Below are 16,058 nucleotides of genomic sequence, written 5' to 3' on the forward strand. Positions count from 1 at the left end.
ATGGGGGGGGGCGCAGAGGGACTGCGGATATGGGGGGGGGCGCAGAGGGACTGCGGATATGGGGGGGCACAAAGGGACTGCGGATATGGGGGGGCACAAAGGGACTGCGGATATTGGGGGGGGCGCAAAGGGACTGCGGATATTGGGGGGCACAAAGGGACTGCGGATATTGGGGGGCACAAAGGGACTGCGGATATTGGGGGGGCACAAAGGGACTCCGGATATTGGGGGGGGGCGCAGAGGGACTGCAAATATTGGGGGGGCGCAGAGGGACTGCAAATATTGGGGGGGCGCAAAGGGACTGCAAATATTGGGGGGGCACAAAGGGACTGCGGATATTGGGGGGGGCGCAGAGGGACTGCAAATATTGGGGGGGCGCAAAGGGACTGCAAATATTGGGGGGGGCGCAGAGGGACTGCAAATATGGGGGGGGCGCAGAGGGACTGCAAATATGGGGGGGGCGCAGAGGGACTGCAAATATGGGGGGGGCGCAAAGGGACTGCGGATATTGGGGGGGGCGCAGAGGGACTCCGGATATTGGGGGGGGGCGCAGAGGGACTGCAAATATTGGGGGGGGCACAAAGGGACTGCAAATATTGGGGGGGCGCAGAGGGACTGCGGATATGGGGGGGCCACAAAAGGAGGTGGGAACAAACCCCCCCCCTCCCCCCCCTCCCCAAAGCACAGAGAACCGCAAGAGCCGGGAGAAACCGCACTTTAATGGTCACGGCAGCGCCCAGCGCTCCCCCAAAAACCCTTTGGGGGGCAGATCCTGCCCTGAGAGGGGGGGAGGAGTCTCACCCTTGCCCCATGGCGGGGGGGGGGCGCTACGGGAAGTCGCTGTAGGGCATGGAGAAGGGGTAGAGCGCCGAATAACGGGTGTCGTGCCACAGCAGCTTCTTCTCCAAGAAGGTGACGGTGTCCAACGTGAGCACCACCGTCTCGTGCTTCAACATACTGTGCACGTTGAGACCTACGGAGGCACGAGGGAGGGGGGATGTCCCTGTCACCTTTTTGGGGGGGGGTCCGCGATAGGTTTGGGGATCCCCGAGAGCAACCGCGGTCCCCACCGGAGCTCTCACCTAACGCCGGGATGAGGTTGATGGTTTTCAAGCCGGTTACCGCCGCGCCGATGTTCTCCGGCATCTCGTTGCTGGAGGGAAATGGGTGAAATGGAGTTTGGGGGGGACACACACATGCAGTGGTGACCCCCCCCCAGTGCGCCCCACACTCACACATCGACAATGAGGACGGAGCGACCCCAGTGCCGGTACCGCGCCACGTCCAGCAGATATTGGGGGTCGGCGGTGGGAATCTCCAGGTTGTCCACGATGTGGAGGTCATCCTGGGGGAGGAAAATTGGGGGGGGTGTGGAGGGGTGGACATCACTGATGTGTCACCGTGGCCCCAACACCCCCAATCCCCCTTCTGCCCCCCCCCCCCCCTCGCCCCCCCCAACCCTCTCTCTAGCCCCTCAATATCTTCCTCTGGCCCTCCCAAACCCTCCTCTGCCCCCCAAAACCCCCCTCTGGATCCTCAAAACACTCCTCTGCCCACCAAAACCTCTCTCTGGCCCCTCAAAATCCCCCTTCTGCTCCCCAAAACCCCTCTCTGGCCCCCAAACCACCCTTCTGCTCCCCCAAAACCCCCTCTGGCCCCTCAAAATCCCCCTCCGGCCCCCCAAACCCTCCCTCTGGCCCCCCAAAACCCCCCTTCTGCTCCCCAAAACCCCCCTTCTGCTCCCCAAAACCCCCCCTCTGGCCCCTCAAAACCTCCCTCTGGGCCCCCCAAAACTCCCCTCTGGACACCAAACTGCCCTTCTGCTCCCCAAACCCCCCCTATGACCCCCCAAAACGCTTCTCTGCCCCCCAAAACACCCCTCTGGCCCCTCAAAACACTCCTCTGCCCCCCAAAACATCCCTTCTGCCCCCAATACCCACTTTTGGGCCCCCAACATCCCCCTCCGGCCCTCCAAAAATCCCCCATCTGCACCCCCAAACCCCCCTCTGGCCCCCAAACCGCCCTTCTGCTCTCCAAAACCCCCCTCTGGCCCCTCAAAACCCTCCTCTGGCCCCCCAAAACCTCCCTCTGGACCCCAAACCACCCTTTTGCCCCCGAAAACCCCCCTCTGAACCCTCAAAACACTCCTCTGCCCCCCAAACCTCTCTCTGGACCCTCAAAGTCCCCCTCTGGCCCCCCAAACCCTCCTCTGCCCCCCAAAACCCCACTTTTGGCCCCCCAACATCCCCCTCCGGCCCTCCAAAATCCCCCATCTGCCCCTCCAAACCCCCTTTTGGCCCCCAAACCGCCCTTCTGGCCCCCAAAACCCCCCCCTTCTGCCCTCTCCGAAACACCGAGGACCTCGTACCTGCATCAGCTTCACCGTCAACGCCACCTTCAACCCCAACACCCGCACCTTCATGGGCAGCATGTAGTAGTAGCTGGTGGGACCCCGCGGGCCGTGGGCGATGCCCCCTGCGAGGGGTCCCGGCTCAGTGACCCCCCCAGGGGTGACTGTATCCCCCTCCCCGTATCCGGGGGGGGTCCCCCCGATCCATAACCACTCACCTCCGCGCCACAGGGGCGAACGGATGCTGCCGTGGCGAGCTCGGCCGGATCCTTTCTGCCGCCACGGTTTCCTGCCGCCCCCCCGTACCTCTGCCCGCGTCTTCACTTTGGCATAACTCTGAGGAGGGGGGGGGGGGGGGGGGGGGACACACCCATAAAAATACATGGGGACAGTTGGGGATGGACCCCTCGTGTCCCCCTCCACACCAGGAGTCCTGCTGCCAGTTGCTTCTTCTGCGGCAAGGGGACAGGCTGCCGTCCTCTGCCCCCACCAGACCCATCTCTGCCCCCCCAGACCCTCCTCTGCCACCTCCCAGACTCCCCCTTCCCCTCCCCAAACCCATCTTTGCTTCCCCCCCCCCCCCCCCCGACCCATCTCTGTCCCCCCCCCAGACCCTCCTCTGCTCCCCCCAAACCTCTGGCCCCCCAAACCTCCCTCTGCCCCCCCAAAATCCCCCTCTGGCCCTTCAAACCTCCCTTCTGCCCCCCAAACCCCCTCCCCGGCTCCTCAACCCTCCAAAACCCCCCCTCCACCCCCCCAAAAACCTCTCCCCACACTCACAATCCTCTTGAAATTCTTCTGCCACATCGCCACCGTGTGCAGGATGTCAAGCCTGGAGGTGACGCGGACGGACACACACACACACTCAGCGAGGGGACCTCAACCCAGGGACACCCCCCCGATGTCCCCGAGGGCTCCCCCCACACCCTGGCAGCCCCCCCTCCAGACCCACCTGGGCTTGACGGCGAAGACATCGGGGTGGAGGTCGGTGAGACCCCGGCGCTCGTCATCGTGGTGCCGCAGGCGACTCCACCCAAGCCTGCACGGGGGAGCGGTGCGGGGGGACGGGACGCTGCAGGGACGCAGGACAGGGGACCGCGGCAGGGCTGGTGGCAGCAGCAGCTTCTCTGGGAGGGGACAAGGACAGCGGGGACCGTGGCAACGCCACCAAGCCACGGGGAACCTCCAGATGGGGACAGGGTGGGGGCACAAGCCCAGAGACACCCATCCCCAGGTTGTCACCATCCCCCCAGGGTGGCCCTGCAGCTCCGACTCCATGGCCACCCGGTCCCTGATGTCCCCAGGATGGTCCTGGCCCCACAGCCACCCGGTCCCTGTTGTCCCCAGGATGGTCCCAGCCCCATGGCGGGCCCACCCTGTCCCTGATGTCCCCAGGATGGTCCTGGCCCCATGGCCACCCTGTCCCTGATGTCCCCAGGATGGTCCTGGCCCCATGGCCACCCTGTCCCTGATGTCCCCAGGATGGTCCTGGCCCCATGGCCACCCTGTCCCTGATGTCCCCCAGGATGGTCCTGGCCCCATGGCCCACCCTGTCCCTGATGTCCCCAATACCCCGGCCCCATAAAAACCTGTCCGCACTGCCCTGACCCAGGCCGCGCACATCCCCAATGTCCCCAGGATGTCCCCAGCCCCAAAGACACCCCAACCCCGATGTCCCCAACCCCACAGACACCCTATCCCCGATGTCCCCAGGCCGCTGCCGGCCCCACGGCGCCCCCACCCCCACAGCCCTGACCGAGGCCACCCCGTCCCCGATGTCCCCAATGGCCCCAGGACAGCCCCGACCCCCCCCCCCCCTTCCCCGCTGCCCTCCGATCGCCCCGCCCCGGGGCCCCCCGATAACTCACCCCTGCGGGACTCGAGGGTCGCGGGGGGGCCGGTGGTCGCGGTAGGGGGGGAAGAGGCCTGCGGGAGGGCGACCGTGAGCGGCGGGGGGGTGGCAGCGGTCTCCCGCCTCCGCCCGGTCCCGGTCCCGGTCCCGGTGCCCCCGCGGCCTCCCCCGCTCCCGGTGCCGGTGCTCACCCCCGCGACCCCGGTCCGGCCCCGGGTCCCGGTCCAGGCCCTGACGGCGGTGGCGGCAGCGGCGGCAACGCGACCCCCCCCGCGCGGATCATGGCGGCGGCGCGCGGCCGCCCGGCGCGGCGCGATGACGTCCTCAGGGAGCGCGGCGCGACTTCCGCGGAAGCGGAAGTAGAAGCGGGAGGGCGGGAAAGAGAGGAGAGGAGGAGGAGGAGGAGAGGAGGGAGGGAGAAAGGGAAGGGGAGGAGGAAGAGGAGAGCGGGGAAGGCAGCGGGAGGGATGGGGGCGGGGGGAAGCGGGGAGGGGAGGGGAGGCCGGGTTGGGGCCTCCCGGTGCCCCCCCCCCCCGTTACACCCCACACAATGCCCCCCCCACACCCATTACCCCGCCCTTACCCCCCACTTAGCTGGCCCCCCCAATCATCCTCACCTAACTGCCCCCCCACCCCTTTACCCTCCACCCAATTGCCTCCCCACCCCATTATCTCCACCCCAATACACCCCACCCTGTCACCCCCACCCTATTACCCCCCCCGTCACCTCCAGCCCCCCTCAGCCCCGTTACCCCCCACCTAATTGTCCCCCCACCCCATTACCCCCACCTAATTCCCCCTCACCCCAGTCTGCCCCCACCCAATAATCCCCCCCCCCTGTAAACTTCTACCCCATTCACTGCCCAGCCCCCCCCCCCCATCATCCCCCCCACCCCATCACCCCCCCATGACCCCCTTCCTCCCCACCACCTCTCCCCCACCCTCTGGCCCGGTCCCACCGTGGTGGGGACACCCCACTGGAGGGGTGTTGGGGCCGGGACATGGCCCAGATGGTGTTGGGGGGTCAGGGTCCCCCCCACTGGGGCTGGCATCGGCCTCCAACCCCAAATCCTCACTGTTCCCAGGCAGGGCCTCGTGCTGGAGCCGTGCCGGTGCCACCACGCTCTGCCGGAATGCGGTCAGGCTGTGCTGGCAGCACTCACCGGCCACTGCCCAGAGAGTGGCGGTGAGCACCGGTGACAATGCCCCTTCCCAGTGCCCCTTCCCAGTGCCACTGCTGCTTCCCAGTGCTCTTTCCCGGCGCTGCTGCCTCTTCCCGGCGCTGCTGCCTCTTCCCGGTGCCCCTTCCTGGCACTGCTGCCACTTTGTGGTGACCCTTCCCAGTGCCAGTGCTGCTTCCCAGTGTCCCTTCCCAGTGCTGCTGCACCCCACTGCCCCTTCCCGGTGCCCCTTCCCAGTGCTGCACCCCTTTCCCGGCACCGCTGCTCCTTCCTGAGGGCCCCTTCCCAGTGCCAGTGCTGCTTCCCGGTGCCACTGCCCTTTCCCGGTGCTGCTGCCCCATCCCGGCACCGCTGCCCTTCCTGAGGCCCCTTCCCAGTGCCAGTGCTGCTTCCCGGTGCCCCTTCCCGGTGCCACTGCCCTTTTCCGGTGCTGCTGCCCCTTCCCAGTGCCACTTCCCGCTGCCGCTGCCCCTTCCCGGCACACACCGGTTGCGTGGAGGTGTTCCCCTGTGCCGCATGGCACCGGGGCAGCACAGAGGACGCCGGGTGGGCCGGCAGCCTCGACACCCATCGAGGTGTAACCGCGCCGGGGCCGGCTGTGGCCTGGGGGGGTCATGCGGCAGCCCCCCACCATGCTCCAGTTGGGGCTGGGGGTGTCCCCCTCACTCCGGTTTCCCAGTCCCCACCCGGTTTATCCCAGTCGGATCCTGAGCTCCGCTAACCGGCGGTGAAGGTGCGTGGCGTACGGTACAGAGCCGGGATGGGGAGTTGGAGGGGAGGGGGGGTGGTGGGGATTTAGGGGAGGGGGGGGAGCTGGGATGGAGGACCCCCCCCCCCCCCAAATCATCTGGGAACGCTTCTCCTCTTCCCACCCCCATTTTGGCGAGCCGGAATCCGGTCCCGGCACGGAGGCGGGTGGGCTCGCGGCCGGCCAAGTCATGGGGGGAGGGGGGGGGGGGGCAAAGTGTGCGCAGCTGTCCCGGGGGGTCCGGGGGTGGGAGGGCCGAGGCGAGGGGGGGCCCCCCACCTCCCACCCATCCCCTTCCCCCCCCCCCCCTCCTCTTCCTCCATCCCACCGCCTGTTTCCAATTAAACCCCTTTCCCGGCCCCTCGTTGGCGGCCCCTCCGTGCCGAGTGGGACCCCCCACCCCTCTCCCAGAGCTCGGGGGGGGGGGGGGTGTGAATTGCTCAATATTTGGGGGGGGTGGGGGTGGTCTCCCCTTCTCAGTCCCCCCCCCCCATCCTTGGCTGGATCCTATCCGTCCGTCCCCCCCGCCCCCAGTTCCTCGCTGGCCCCCGGCCGAGCCGCGGAAAGTCCTGGAAGTGTTTCCAGGCGTGAAAAATCCCTTCGGCATCACAGGATGTGTGTGGGGGGGGGCGACATGGATATCTACACCCCACCCCCCCCCCCCCCAAAAAAAAAGCCCTCCCCAAAACCGGGGTGAAGAAAGGACCCGGTTGGGATATGGGGCCCAATCCTGCACCCCAACTCCCCACCCCCAGTGTTTTTGGGGGGACACCCCCCCCCAGCACTGCTTTATTTTGGGGGGTGGGGGGAAGAAGAGGGGGTGGCTTTTTGGGAAGGGGGGGGGGGGGAGGAGAAGAAGAGGGGTTGGCTGGGGAACCCCCCCTTTCCCCCGTGACGTGTCCCTTCCCGTCACCGCTGTCACACAGCTCCGTGACAAAAAGCCACCAACCCGCTTCCCTATGGGGCACCCCCTACTAATGGGGGGGGCGGAGGGGGGGAGGGGGCTCCTGCCCCATTTTTGGGGTGTCCGAGGGACACACACACACACACACGACACGAGGGACTCGAGAGTCCGTGTGGGTCGTGGAAGGGGGGGGGGGGGGACACACGAGTGGCCTCGCCCCTCTATGGGGCGGGGGAATGGTCCGGGGCTGCTCCGCCCTCCCCCCCCCCCCAACCCCCGCCCACGCTCCCCCCCCCCCAATTCCCGCCCCCCCACCCCCCCCGCACATGTTGCAACCGGTCGGAGGGCAGAAACTCTGCGCTACCGGCACCGGGACCGGGAAACCCACCGGTAAGACGTTAATTACCCCCTTCTCTCCCCGTGCGCCCCCACCCCCACCCCCACCCCCACCCCCCGTTAAGCCCCGTGGCTGTCCCCTTCCACGCGTGGCCCCCACGCGTGTCCCCTGCTCAGCCCAGTCCCTCGGGGGGCACCGCCAGTGGGACCCCACTCGGGGCGGGGTGGGACACACACACACACACACACACACACACACCGGTGTGTCCCCAGGGGTGGCCGTGCCCCCGCGCCCCCCTCCGCCCCACGGTGACGAAGCGGCGTGCCCCACGGGTGACGCTATGGGGGGCTCGGGGTGCCAGACCCTCCGTGGGTGGGGGGCTCGGGTGACGGTCCCGCCACGGTGACAGTGACGGTCCCGCGGCCATTGTCCCGCTCGCCGGTGGCGGGAAGCGGGTGCCGCGATCCGGCCCAGCTGTTTCGGCCTCGCCAACATCTGGCGCACAGCTGGGGGGGGGGGGGAACTGTGCCGTTGGTACCCCCCTCCCCGGTTCCCCCTCCCCATTGTGCAACGCCTAACGGCTGCGGTGAGCACCCACCGGCTCGTGGGTGGCATCGCCGGCGCTGCCCTGGGACTGTGCCCGGGTGCCGCGGGGTGACGGGGAGGTTGCACCCTCGGCTGCGCTGCCGTGTGCCATCGCTGCCACCCGCCCCGGGGTTCCCCGGGGTGCCGGGGCCTCTGTGCCATCGCTGGCACCCATTGGGGGCGTGCAGTGGGGTGCTGGCACCCGTGTGCCATCGCTGGCACCCACCTCGGTGTGCCATGGGGTGCCAGCACCCCTGTGCCGTCACTGCCACCCGCCCCGGGGTTCCCCAGGGTGCCAGGGCCTCTGTGCCATCACTGGTACCCACTGGGGGCGTGCAGTGGGGTGCTGGCACCCGTGTGCCATCGCTGGCACCCACTGGGGTGTGCCATGGGATGCCAGCACCCCTGTGCCCTTGCTGGCACCCACCGGGGTGTGCAATGGGGTGCCGGCACCCGTGTGGCATCACTGCCACCCACCCCGGGGTTCCCTGGGGTGACGGGGCCTCTGTGCCATCGCTGGCACCCACCAGGGTGTGCAATGGGGTGCCGGCACCCGTGTGGCATCACTGCCACCCGCCCCGGGGTTCCCCGGGGTGACGGTGCCTCTGTGCCATCGCTGGCACCCACCAGAATGTGCAACGGGGTGCTGGCACTTGTGTGCCTTCGCTGGCACCCACTGGAGTGTGCCGTGGGGTGCCAGCACCCATGTGGCATCACTGGCACTCACTGGGGTGTGCCATGGGGTGCCAGCACCCCTGTGCCCTCGCTGGTACCCTCCGGGGCGTGCAGTGGGGTGCTGGCACACGTGTGCCATCGCTGGCACCCACTCAGGTGTGTCATGGGATGCCAGCACCCATGTGGCATCACTGGCACCCACCAGGGTGTGCCATGGGGTGCCAGCACCCCTGTGCCATCACTGCCACCCGTCCCGGGGTTCCCCGGGGTGACGGTGCCTCCGTGCCCTCGCTGGCACCCACCGGGGGTGTGCCATGGGGTGCCAGCACCTCTGTGGCCTCGCTGGCACCCACCGGAGGGTGCAATCGGGTGCTGGCACACGTGTACCTTTGCTGGCACCCACCTCGCTGTGCCATGGGGTGCCAACACCCATGTGCCATCACTGGCACCCACCCTGGGTCTCCCGGTGTGCCGGTACCCTCAGCCGCACACCGTGGCACTGCCGTGCCCTCGCTGGTGCCCCGCTCCACCCCGGTTCGTCCCCGCGGTGCCCTCTCGGTGTTGGGGTGCTGCCGGCTGCACCCCGGTTCCTACCGCCCCTCCCGCCCCGAGCCGGGAACCCCCTAACTACAGAGGAATTTGGAGCATTTGGCGCTGCCGGAGCTCCGGCAGCCGGGTCGCCGCCGGCCACGACTCGGTAAACACTCCATGCCCGGCGTGGCGCCGAGTGGCCGCCTCGGCTGGGACGGGGCTGGCACCGCGTGGCTCGGGGGGGGCCCCAAGGGCTCGGGGGTCCCTGTGCCAGGGCAGTTCGGCAGCGGTGGCCACCGTGGAGGTAACACCATGCCACGCCGTGCCACGCCATGCCACACCACGCCACACCGTGCCGCGCCATGCCATGCCGCACTACTCCATGTTGCACCACACCATGCCACGTCACGCCGCACCACGCCACACCATGCCACGCCGCGCCATGCCATGCCACACCAGGTCACGCCACGCCACACCATGCCACACCACAACATGCCATGCCACGCCACACCATGCTGCACCACGCCATGCCTCACCATGCCATGCCACGCCACGCCACACCATGCTGCACCACGCCATGCCTCACCATGCCATGCCACGCCACGCCACACCATGCTGCACCACGCCATGCTACACCACGCCATGCCATACCACACCATGCTGTGCCACGCCATGCCATGCCATGCCACGCTATGCCATGCCATGCCACGCCATGCCACACCACGCCATGCCATGCCACACTGGGCCATGCCATGCCATGCCACACCACGCCAAGCCATGCCGCACCATGCCATGCCGCACCACACCATGCTGTGCCACACCACGCCACGCCACGCCGTGCCACGCCACGCCACGCATCTTCTCCCCTGTGCCTCAGCACCCACCCGCACATGCGTGTCCCCGCCGGCGTGTGCCGGAGCGGGGGGCACGGTGGTTCCCCCACCCCGCGGGGCCGAATCCTGCCCGGCACCATCTGGCCGCCGCCTCCGCGGCTATTAAAACCCGGCGCTAAGCCCGGCCGGACACCGGCTGCCGGAGCCTGATCCAATTTGCTCCGCGATGGCCGAGCGACTCCGGGGCCGGAGCGGGGGGCGGGGGGGATATTTCGGGAACAAGGGGCCCTGTGTGTGCCCCCGCTGCCCCGCCCCCTGCGCCCATGGCCGGGGGGCTCTCACCCCCCACCCCCCGCCGCCCCATGGCACAGCACTGGTGGGGCTCACGCCTGGCTGGTGGGGGAGGGCATGGGTCCAGGCTGGGACCCCCCCAGGGCCTGATCCTGCCCAGGACCCCCCTGGATACCCCATGTCTGGGACCCCCCAGGGCCTGATCCTGCCCCGGACCCCCCTGGATACCCCATGTCTGGGACCCCTCAGGGCCTGATCCTGCCCCGGACCCCCCCAGATACACCATGTCTGGGACACCCCCCCCCAGATACACCATTTCAGGGACCCCCCCAGGGCCTGATCCTGCCCAGGCCCCCCCTGGATACCCCATTTCTGGGACTCCCCCCCCCCCCCAGGCCCTGATCCTGTTTCCCCCATCCCCCCCCAGATACTTTGGGGTCCTGAGGGGAGTCCTGGGGGAGGATCCCAGGGTGGGGGCTGGGTGTGGGGTCCCGGGGGGGGGGGATCCCGGTGCAGGATCTCGGTGTGGGGTCCCAGGGTGGTCCCAGGAGGGTCCTGGGGCAAAATCCCAGTGTGGGGTCCCAGTACAGGATCCCAGTGAGGGTTTCTGGGACAGGATCCCAGTGCAGGATCCCAGTACAGGATCCCGCTGTGGGGTCCCAGGGTGGGATCCCGGTTCAGGATCCCAGTGCAAATCCCAGTTCAGGATCCCATTTCAGGATCCCGGTTCAGGATCCCATTGTGGGGGTCCTGGTTCAGGCTCTGTGTGCAGTTCCCAGTACAGGATCCCAGTTCAGGGTCCTGATTCAGGATCCCAGTTCAGGATCCCATTGTGGGATCTCTGTTCGGGATTCCGGTTCAGGCTCCCGGTGTGGTTCCCAGTACAGGATCCCGCTTCAGGGTCCCCATTCAGGCTCCCGGTTCAGGATCCCATCGTGGGGGTCCCGGTTCAGACTCCCGGTGTGGTTCCCGGTTCGGGCTCCCGGTTCAGACTCCCGGGGCGGTTCCCGGGGCAGGATCCCGGTTCAGGATCCCGTTGTGGGGGATCCCGGTTCAGGCTCCCGGTGTGGTTCTCAGTACAGGATCCCAGTACAGGATCCCGGTACAGGATCCCGGTACAGGATCCCGGTACAGAGTCCCCGTTCAGGATCCCGTTGTGGGGGGTCCCGGTTCAGGCTCCCGGTGCGATTCCCGGTTCAGGATCCCGTTGTAGGGGTCCCGGTTCAGGCTCCCGGGGGTCCCGTCGCCCCCCTTTCCCCTCCCGTGCTCCCCCCCCGGCCCCCCCCCCCGTGCCCTGGCTCCGCCCGGCGGCCGCAGCAGCGGGACCGGGGGCGGCCGGTGGCGGCGCGGGGCAGAAGGGGAAGGGGAAGCGGCGGATGCTCCGGCGGCGGCGGCGCCTCTTCTCGGGGCGGCGGCTCCTGCCGGTACCGGCGGTTCCTCCCGGGACACCGGAGTGACCTCGGAGGGGACCGAGGGGGAGGGGGGGTGGGGGGTCCCGGGGCGGCGGGACCGAGGGGCGGTGCCCCGCCACCGGGCGCGGCTGCGCAAGAGCCCGAGCGGCGGCGGGAGGAAGAGCTCGGCGGGGGCGGCACCGGGACGGCACCGGCACCGGCACCGGGACGGCACCGGGACGGAGAGGGCGGCGGTTGGAGGTGCGGCGGGGCTCGGGGCTCCTTCCACCCCCCCCCCCCTCCCCTCCCACCGCCTCCCCCGGACCCACCCGCTCCCCTCGGGGGTCCCGGGACCGGGGGAAGGGGGGGGCTAACCGGGGGTCCCGTCCTTTTTTGGGGGGGGGCGGACGGTACTGGATGCCCCGTCCCTAAGTGTGTGTGGGGGGACACGACACGGTACTGGGTGTCCCATCCCTAACTGGGAGGGGAATACGACATGGTACTGGGTGTCCCATCTCTAACTGGGGCGGGGGGGGGGGGGAAAGGGACGGTACCGCGTGCTTTGTCCCAAAATATGGGGGGGGGGCACGGAGGGGAAAGGGACGGTACCGCGTGCTTTGTCCCAAAATATGGGGGGGGGGGCACGGTACCGGGTGCCCCATCCCTAACTGGGGGGGGGATACGACATGGTACTGGGTGTCCCATCTCTAACTGGGGCGGGGGGGGGGGGGGGGGAAGGGACGGTACCGCGTGCCTTGTCCCTAAATATGGGGGGGGGGGGGGCACGGTCCTGGGTGCGCCATCCCTAATGGGGGGCGGTGGGGTGATGATACTGGTGCCCCATCCCTAACTGGGGGTGTGTGTGTGTGTGTGTGTGATGGCAGCGGGTGACCCATCCCTAACTGGGGGAGGGGATGATGGTACTGGCTGCCCCATCCCTAACTGGGCAGACGTAGGGACCCCCACCCTAACCAAGATGTGGGTGGGGGACACCAGTACCAGGTCCCCTGTCCTTAACTGGAAGGGGGAAGACAGTATCAGGTTCCCCCCTCCCCCCAACAGGGGGAAGGTGGACAGTACCGTTGCCCCCTCTCCCTAATTTTGGGGTGCATGGTGTCGTTCCCCCCCCCCCGATCCTAACTGGAAGGGGTGGCAGCACCAGCCCCCAACCCCCTCCCAGCCAGGGGGGGTCAGTACCGGGTCCCCATCCGTGTCCTGCCCACCCCATCCGCGGCTTTTCCACCCCCTCGGAGAAAACACCCGGGGCTTGATCCCACAGCAGCCCCTGGTCACATCCCGTCCCCCCGTCCCCGTCCCCACGTCGCACTGCGGTTGTGCTCACCCCGGGGCGTCACCTCTGGTCACCCCCGTCCCCCCCCCACCGCCGTGGCGACGGCAGCAGCAGGATGGTCCCGTCGGCCGCATTCTGCTCCCCGGGCAGCTTGAAGGTGCATCTCTTATCGCCTGCCATCAGGATTTCCTTTTTGAGTCATTTCTGCCGTGCCGGCGCGGATGCTGGCGGTGCAAATCCCCCCCCTTTCCTTGGTCTCACCGCCGTCGGGGGACCCCGACATCGTTCTCACCCTGTCTTTTCCGTCCCATAGGTCTCCGCAGCCCGGGATCACCGGCACCATGTCCTGGCGGCGCTGAGGTGGGCAGGACGGGTGGCGAGCGGAGCCGTGGCCGGCAAAGAATCATGGGGAGCATCTACAAGGAATATTTCAACACGGAGAAGATCCGGGAGCACTACAACTACACCAAAGGAGGGTCGGAGAGCTCCCCCACCACCTCCCGTTGGGTGGTCTCCATCCTCATCGTCGTGTTGTGCTGCTTCATCGTGCTGGAGAACCTCTTGGTGCTCATCTCCGTTTGCCGCAACAAGAAGTTTCACTCGGCCATGTACATCTTCATCGGGAACTTGGCTTTCTCCGATCTCTTGGCCGGGTTGGCCTTCATGGCCAACATCTTGCTCTCCGGAGCCACCACCTTCAATCTGACACCGGTACAGTGGTTTGTACGAGAAGGTACGGCCTTCGCCACGTTGGCCGCCTCTGTCTTCAGCTTGTTGGCCATCGCCATCGAGCGCCATGTGGCCATCACCAAGGTCAAGGTCTACAGCAGCGACAAGAACTGTCGGATGGTGCTGCTCATCGGGGCTTGTTGGGTGATCGCCGCCACCATCGGCAGCCTCCCCATCATGGGCTGGAACTGCATGAGCGACCTGCAGGATTGCTCCACCGTCCTCCCCCTCTACTCCAAACGTTACATCCTCTTCGTCATCACCATCTTCACCCTCATCCTCCTCACCATCGTGGGGCTCTACAGCCGCATCTACTGCATCGTGCGCTCCAGCCACGCCGAAATCGCCACCGCCCAGACCCTGGCCTTGCTCAAGACGGTCACCATCGTCCTGGGAGCCTTCATCGTCTGCTGGCTGCCGGCCTTCATCATCCTCCTCATGGACGCTTCCTGCCCAGTCCAGGCGTGCCGAATCCTTTATAAGGCGAACTATTTTTTTGCCTTCGCCACGCTCAATTCGGCCGCCAACCCCATCATCTACACTTGGAGGAGCAAAGACATGCGCCGGGAGTTCCTGCGGGTGCTGTGCTGCTGTGGGGCCGGGCGGCGGGACCAACCCCCCGGCCGCTGCGGCCTCCCGCTCCGTACCTCCAGCTCTTTGGACCGCTGCACCCCGAAATACGAATTACCCACTTCGCCCATCACCCGCGAGTGTACCACCTCCGTCTAAGGGGGTCCTGCTACGGCCGCTCCACGGCCACCCCCACGGCTGCCCCACGGCCGGGGCAGCGGTACGAAGGGAGCGTGGTTGGGGTGGGCATTTTTCCAGGTACGGATGGACAACTGCACCTTCATCCCGGGCATTTTTTCCACTCCCCCCCCCACCCCCACCCCCACCATCACCACCATCCCACCTCCTCCGCCCTGGGCGTCCCTTCCCCGGCATCCCCGTTTGCCGGCGGCCATGCCGATGCTTGCGCCCGGGATTGGCGTGACCGGCGTGTACGCGGGCACGGGCACGCGTGTTACTCTTCCCACGCCCTGCCCGAGCCCCGGGGCCCCCGCGGGACCTGTCAGACGGGTCCTTGGGGCCCCTCCCCGCTCCCGGCACCCCGCGGCACCCATGGCGCCAGTGGCAAATCCTCTGCCCCCGGCTGCTCCCCGGCACCGTGGGTGGCTCCGACCGCTGCTCCGGCTGGAGGGAGTTGGGGTGGAGTTGGGGGGGAGGGAGGGGGGGGGGGCTTTGGCAGGAAAATGGGGCTTGGAGCGCACGCCGGGGGGGGGGGACACACATGGGGATCCCCATCCTCAAACTCTGCTCTATGGTTCCGCCGCGTGCTGGCACGTGGGGGGGGGCTCATGGCGGCCGGCTCCGCTGGCCCCCCCCACCCCCCTCCATCCCTGTGACAACCCCCCGAAAACCCCATCCCGTCCCCAGTGACCCCCACCGGGGGTGACGGTTGTATTAAAACAGCGCTTCTCCATCTGCCTCCGCTTCCTTCCTGGCCCGGGATGGGGACCACCGAGACCCCCCCTCCCCACCCCCAAATTCCCTAGGGGAGGGATGGAGGGGATGGAGCTTGGGGGGGATGCACCCCAAATTTGGCGGGATGGGGATATTCCAGGCACGGAGAGCCCATCGGAGCATCCCCCTCCCCGCTACGGCAATGGGGTCGGGTGCTTTGCCCCACATCCCGGGTGGCAGCACCCAGGGAATGGGGGGGCACGGATGATGTCGGGGGGGGGGGGACACACTGTGGATCTTTGCCCTCGTCCCCAACTTTCGCCTCCGCTGCTACCGCCGCCACCGCCGCCACCTCCCCACAGCATCAGGCCGGAGAGACGTTTCCTCGCCTCCGTCTCGCGCGGCTCCGGCCCTCCACCGCAGCAACTTCCCCGCCGCCGCGGCGGGTAGCATTTCGGGGAAGCCCTGAGCCGCACCGGCGGGGGGGAAGTGAGGGGACACATATGTGCGTGTGTCCCCCCTCCATGGCCCTCCAGACCCCTTCCAGCCACCTCCACCCCACTGCGCTCCCCGGTGCCGGTTCAGATTCGGCACAACCGGCGCCGAAACCTTTTTATACCCCGATTTGGCCCCGTTTCCTCCCTTGGGGGGTGCAGAGGAAATTGGGGGGGGGGGGGTGTTTCGTTTCCTTTCCCCCCACCGCCACCACCGCCGCCGTCGGGACTGAGTCCCCATTTTGGCCCCCCACCGGTGCCCCGGCAGTGACCCGTGACGTTTCGGCAGAACCGGTGGGGGGGACCCCCACGCCGGACCCCGACTGCCTCTGTGTGCGATGGTGGGGGTGGGGGTGGGGGGAAACTCGCCATGTCGTGACATGGGGATCCCCAGTGCGGTTG

The 16,058-nt window shown here is 68.0% G+C and overlaps 2 protein-coding genes across 3 annotated transcripts; one reads left to right on the forward strand and one right to left on the reverse strand.

The window, feature by feature from the left end:
* Positions 1-705: 705 nt before the first annotated feature.
* MRPL4 (mitochondrial ribosomal protein L4) lies at positions 706-4,469 on the reverse strand (the record flags this gene model as incomplete). The annotated part of the gene is given in 10 exon segments (XM_082496717.1): positions 706-973; positions 1,083-1,153; positions 1,236-1,345; positions 2,369-2,475; positions 2,569-2,686; positions 3,131-3,182; positions 3,303-3,373; positions 3,375-3,477; positions 4,219-4,276; positions 4,394-4,469. Coding segments are annotated over 10 exon segments (912 nt in total), but the record flags the coding sequence as incomplete, so codon positions are not given.
* A 2,926-nt stretch (positions 4,470-7,395) lies between these two features.
* On the forward strand, positions 7,396-14,606 carry S1PR2 (sphingosine-1-phosphate receptor 2). 2 transcript variants are annotated; one of them, XM_082496663.1, is made up of 2 exons: positions 7,396-7,425; positions 13,283-14,606. In XM_082496663.1, exon 2 carries the CDS (start codon positions 13,375-13,377, stop codon positions 14,425-14,427), a length of 1,053 nt encoding a protein of 350 aa, XP_082352789.1. In that variant the 5' UTR covers positions 7,396-7,425; positions 13,283-13,374; the 3' UTR covers positions 14,428-14,606. The 2 variants fall into 2 exon arrangements, with proteins under 2 accessions (XP_082352789.1, XP_082352788.1); XM_082496662.1 differs by lacking the exon at positions 7,396-7,425 and adding an exon at positions 11,902-11,939.
* Positions 14,607-16,058: the final 1,452 nt, after the last annotated feature.

The sequence above is a fragment of the Vanellus vanellus genome, assembly GCF_965231255.1.
Source record: "Vanellus vanellus genome assembly, chromosome: 30".
In the NCBI taxonomy this organism is placed as follows: domain Eukaryota; kingdom Metazoa; phylum Chordata; class Aves; order Charadriiformes; family Charadriidae; genus Vanellus; species Vanellus vanellus.

Bases quoted from the DNA above. Each gene is read 5' to 3' on its own strand.
- S1PR2 (XM_082496663.1), top strand. From the start codon at position 13,375: ATGGGGAGCATCTACAAGGAATATTTCAACACGGAGAAGATCCGGGAG.